The following is a 5,399-nucleotide window of genomic DNA, read 5'->3' on the forward strand; positions in this document are numbered from 1 at the left end:
TAAAACGGTCAGGTTCTGGACAGAAGCGGAGTCCAAACAAAAATCACTTTAAAAAGACCTTCAGAAACTCTGAAGAACTGAAGATCAGGAAGACTACAGGAAGGTCTGACTGCTTGGATGGAAAACATCAAGCTGGATCAGAAGGGTTAAAACACAGAAGAGTCCTGAAACAAACACACACCTGGTCGTGACAAACGGACCAATGAGGCGTGGACGTCCAGAAAGGCCCTCTCCTGTGGGATGAGAACCTGGAAGACCCGGAAGTCTTTACAGCGAAGGATGAGCTGACTTCCTGAGGGCGTGGCGGGCGGTCTCTCCACGCTGCAGACCATGCTGTGCAGCACCTGAAACACAAACATGCCGCTGGTCAGTGTGGACGAGCTTCAGCTTCTCCATCAGCGTGACTGTCGATGTGTTTATCTGTCAAAACAGGAAGTCAGTGATACGGATCAGCACCGCTGCGTCATTGGCCCTCTGATGTTCACTTCCTACTGAAGTAAAATCCTGCAGAGACCAACAATGAAAACTGAACTGATCCCATCGATCGAGGAGGAGTCTGAGAGAAGTACGACACCTGTGGACATCTTCCTTGTCCACTCAGGTCCAGAGGGAGGAGGATTTCCACCTCCTGTAGGAGATTCAGGACGGGGAAGGATGCAGCTTTTCTTCTTCCTGTTTCTCAGTCACTCAGTAGGTCCATCTTCCTCTCCTCCCACTGATTCCTCACACCTTACTGGCTCTAATCGGACACACCGAGGAGGAGGAGGAGGAGGAGGAGAGAAGATGAAGACACATCGCTGCTTCAGAGGTAGCAGATAAATACAGGTCCTTCTCAAAATATTAGCATATTGTGATAAAGTTCATTATTTTCCATAATGTCATGATGAAAATTTAACATTCATATATTTTAGATTCATTGCACACTAACTGAAATATTTCAGGTCTTTTATTGTCTTAATACGGATGATTTTGGCATACAGCTCATGAAAACCCAAAATTCCTATCTCACAAAATTAGCATATCATTAAAAGGGTCTCTAAACGAGCTATGAACCTAATCATCTGAATCAACAAGTTAACTCTAAACACCTGCAAAAGATTCCTGAGGCCTTTAAAACTCCCAGCCTGGTTCATCACTCAAAACCCCAATCATGGGTAAGACTGCCGACCTGACTGCTGTCCAGAAGGCCACTATTGACACCCTCAAGCAAGAGGGTAAGACACAGAAAGAAATTTCTGAACGAATAGGCTGTTCCCAGAGTGCTGTATCAAGGCACCTCAGTGGGAAGTCTGTGGGAAGGAAAAAGTGTTGCAGAAAACGCTGCACAACGAGAAGAGGTGACCGGACCCTGAGGAAGATTGTGGAGAAGGGCCGATTCCAGACCTTGGGGGACCTGCGGAAGCAGTGGACTGAGTCTGGAGTAGAAACATCCAGAGCCACCGTGCACAGGCGTGTGCAGGAAATGGGCTACAGGTACCACATTCCCCAGGTCAAGCCACTTTTGAACCAGAAACAGCAGCAGAAGCGCCTGACCTGGGCTACAGAGAAGCAGCACTGGACTGTTGCTCAGTGGTCCAAAGTACTTTTTTCGGATGAAAGCAAATTCTGCATGTCATTCGGAAATCAAGGTGCCAGAGTCTGGAGGAAGACTGGGGAGAAGGAAATGCCAAAATGCCAGAAGTCCAGTGTCAAGTACCCACAGTCAGTGATGGTCTGGGGTGCCGTGTCAGCTGCTGGTGTTGGTCCACTGTGTTTTATCAAGGGCAGGGTCAATGCAGCTAGCTATCAGGAGATTTTGGAGCACTTCATGCTTCCATCTGCTGAAAAGCTTTATGGAGATGAAGATTTCATTTTTCAGCACGACCTGGCACCTGCTCACAGTGCCAAAACCACTGGTAAATGGTTTACTGACCATGGTATCACTGTGCTCAATTGGCCTGCCAACTCTCCTGACCTGAACCCCATAGAGAATCTGTGGGATATTGTGAAGAGAACGTTGAGAGACTCAAGACCCAACACTCTGGATGAGCTAAAGGCCGCTATCGAAGCATCCTGGGCCTCCATAAGACCTCAGCAGTGCCACAGGCTGATTGCCTCCATGCCACGCCGCATTGAAGCAGTCATTTCTGCCAAAGGATTCCCGACCAAGTATTGAGTGCATAACTGTACACGATTTGATGCAGATGAGAACATCCTGACGATGGTGTAGGACCTGGTCGACCGGCGTGATGGCCACGACACAGAGCTCAGACGGATCTTACAGGAAGGGGAGATACCTGCTACACGTCTTTTGCATAAAGCTCAGGTGATTGCTGCTGACTTATAGGCCACGCCCGCTTGGTCCTGTGATCCAAGCAGGATACTCTGAAAGCTCACACAGCCCATGATCATGATGTGAGCAACCATGAGATCTGCAACACAGCTTCTAAGGTCACTTCAATGGTTTCCAGCCTGCTTGTGGTCCACATGTTGCTGTAGCACGTGGAGATGGACGGCGTGGTGTCCAGATCTTTGTCCATGTCCATACTTTAAAAGTCCAGTTTGTTGTAAGAAATGATACCTAAATACGGCAACCTGCAACAAGCTGCCGGCAACTTCCTGATCTCCTTCCGGGTGTGCTGGGAAAATCAGGACCAATACAAAAACCCAAACGGAACCAACAGCTTGAGATGAACAGAACAAGTTCTTCATGTCAACAACTTGTGGAAATATTTATTCTCCAGCAAGGCAAACAGCGAACCTCAGGTAAGCATGATCACTGTGCAGGAAAAATGTCTGATCTTCTTCCACTTCTTTAACTTCTGAAAGCTACTTCTGATAAAACATCTGACAAGGGATGCTGGCATGTGGAGGAAAAACTCCTGCTTCATGGCAGCAGCTTTAACTCTCAGACAGGAAGCTGGGATTGTTGCTAACATCTCGGCTGCAGGAGTTATTGGAGCAGCTTTGCCTTTCCGTGGGTTTCCCACGGAAACATGTCTTCATGCTCCAGCTCTGCAAGCATGTCTGCAGCCTGACTGTCAACCATCACTGCTCCACAGCCTGGAGGTGGAAACCACAGTCAGCTCCACACATCAGTTGAAAAAACATTTATCTGCTGCTGATTAGAACTAATATTCTGTTTGGATGAAGGAATATTTGGAATTAGGCTGCAATATGATTCAGTAGACGTTGGAAAACAGAAACAGAACCAAACAGGGCCACGGGAAGTCTTACCCAGGTCTCTTTGCGGGTCTCGGGGTTGTTCTCGATGAAGATGGTGTGGGTGGCAGACAGGTAGAGGGTCCCCACGCTGGCCTTCCTCTGGCCTGATGACCGGTCCAGGAGACGAACATTTTCCACCTGAGAGAAAGCGGAGACAGAAAGACGAAACAGACGAATAAACAGGACATTCACTGGGAGGTCTCAGCTCAGCTGATCCAGATCTGACTGATACGTTTTACAAAACCAGCACTCGACCTCAACGTCCTACACCCCATGTGGAGCTTCTACAAGACTGCCTGTTCCTGAACCTTCTTAAAGGCCATGACCTTTAGTTTTCATTGGAGCCATTGGCAGCAAAGATTGAAGGAGTCAGGATGAGAGTCGGCTCCTTAAAACCTGGCGCGCAACCTCCAGGTTGGAGCTGAGACTCCAGAGGAGGAGGTCAGGTAGTGATGGCAGGATGGAGCTGGAGATGAACAGAAAGATTTGAGCTTCAGCGGCAGTGATGAAGGTCTTCCTCCAGCCTGCTGAGGGGAAGAATGAGCTGAGCCGAAAGGCAAAACTGTCAATTTACCATCCACCCATTTCAGTCCTCACCTACGGTCATTATGAGATAAATATCATGACCAAATGAACAAGAGCTAGATGGATGGATGGATGGATGGATGGATGGATGGATGGATGGATGGATGGATGGACAGAGGGATGGATGAATGGATGGATGGATGGATGGATGGATGGATGGATGGATGGATGGATGGATGGATGGATGGATGGACAGAGGGATGGATGGATGGATGGATGGATGGATGGACAGAGGGATGGATGGATGGACAGAGGGATGGATGGATGGACAGAGGGATGGATGGATGGACAGAGGGATGGATGGATGGATGTATGGATGGATGGACAGAGGGATGGATGGATGGACAGAGGGATGGATGGATGGATGTATGGATGGATGGATGGATGGACAGAGGGATGGATGGATGGATGGATGGATGGATGGACAGAGGGATGGATGGATGGATGGACAGACAGAGGGATGTAAGGATGGATGTATGGATGGATGGATGGATGGATGGACAGACAGAGGGATGTAAGGATGGATGTATGGATGGATGGATGGATGGACAGAGGGATGGATGGATGGATGGATGGATGGATGGACAGAGGGATGGATGGATGGATGGATGGATGGATGGACAGACAGAGGGATGGATGGATATCCTAAAGAAGGAAGGCACAAAGCAGCATCATGATGGTATTCCAGTCAACTGCTGGCTGAGCCCACCCCTGTGATCTACTCCACCATTATGAAGAACCGAACCCTGCCAGATCCACCTGGATCCACCTGGAATGTTTCATTTTTACCATATGAATCCATTATCGGACCGTGCGCTAAATTCCTGATATTCCCGAAATTCATCCGCCAAGGTTGTGCAGAGGATGAACTCCAGGCTGGACCCTGACTCAGTCATCTGGAACAATAATGATTTAAAGGAACCATCACCCTGAATGGACCGATGTCAGGCGCAGGATCCGGCAGGGTAAAAGGTCAAATACCACCGAGCAGCGGGAAGGGGAGGAGGAGAACAAAAAGAGGAAGCAAAGGAATCTCCGTGTGTCTGGAGCTACCTTGGGAGTACGGATGTGCTCCATCATCACTAACATCCAAGATGGAGGAGATGCAGAGAAACAGCAGTCCGATGGCTTGTCTTCGTCAGCGGCTAAATTCCCACATTCACACCGAGAACAGAGCTGTATTCCCCGCCGCTGCTGCTCCAATACTGCCCGGTAATACTGTCCATCATTCCCGCCCTTCTTTTTCCAGTTTGTGTTCGGATAAAACGGCTGACAACGAACCTGTCGGTACCCGGGTCGGTCGCTGCCTCTCCGAACCCTCTGATATTACGTTCAGAACCGTTGCAGCACTAACTTCCGTCATAGATTTTCAAAATAAAGGCGATCTGAAAACGTAAATTCAGGCATCAGCAGTTGAGGAAGTGCACCTGAGAAGGTGAGTTCAACACCCGGAAGTGTTTCTATACACGATACATTTCATAATCTGACGATTTATCACGGAAAAGTGAAGTATTTCTGTTGTGTTAAAACTTTATTCTGAAAATATTCATTGACTTTTAGTTCATGTTGGTAAATTTAAACTGGTTGACCTGAGCTCTGATGCATAATCA

General features: G+C 48.2%; 1 protein-coding gene across 3 annotated transcripts in view; it reads right to left on the bottom strand.

The window, feature by feature from the left end:
* Nucleotides 1-5,148, bottom strand: part of mtmr7b (myotubularin related protein 7b) — a 14,728-nt gene extending 9,580 nt beyond the window's left edge. For 2 of the 3 annotated variants that reach the window (XR_007038192.1, XM_047364706.1), the window contains exons 1-3: nucleotides 4,843-5,148; nucleotides 3,217-3,342; nucleotides 182-344 (exon numbers count right to left, since the gene is read on the bottom strand). Coding sequence is in view for 2 of the 3 variants with exons in the window: in XM_047364706.1 (XP_047220662.1) it covers nucleotides 182-344; nucleotides 3,217-3,342; nucleotides 4,843-4,878 (325 nt within the window). In the remaining variant the exon portion in view is untranslated. The remainder of the gene's footprint in view (nucleotides 1-181; nucleotides 345-3,216; nucleotides 3,343-4,842) is intronic. The other variant, XM_047364707.1, reaches the window with a different exon arrangement.
* Between the last annotated feature and the right edge of the window lie 251 nt (nucleotides 5,149-5,399).

This window comes from Girardinichthys multiradiatus, chromosome 5 (assembly GCF_021462225.1).
Source record: "Girardinichthys multiradiatus isolate DD_20200921_A chromosome 5, DD_fGirMul_XY1, whole genome shotgun sequence".
Taxonomy (NCBI): domain Eukaryota; kingdom Metazoa; phylum Chordata; class Actinopteri; order Cyprinodontiformes; family Goodeidae; genus Girardinichthys; species Girardinichthys multiradiatus.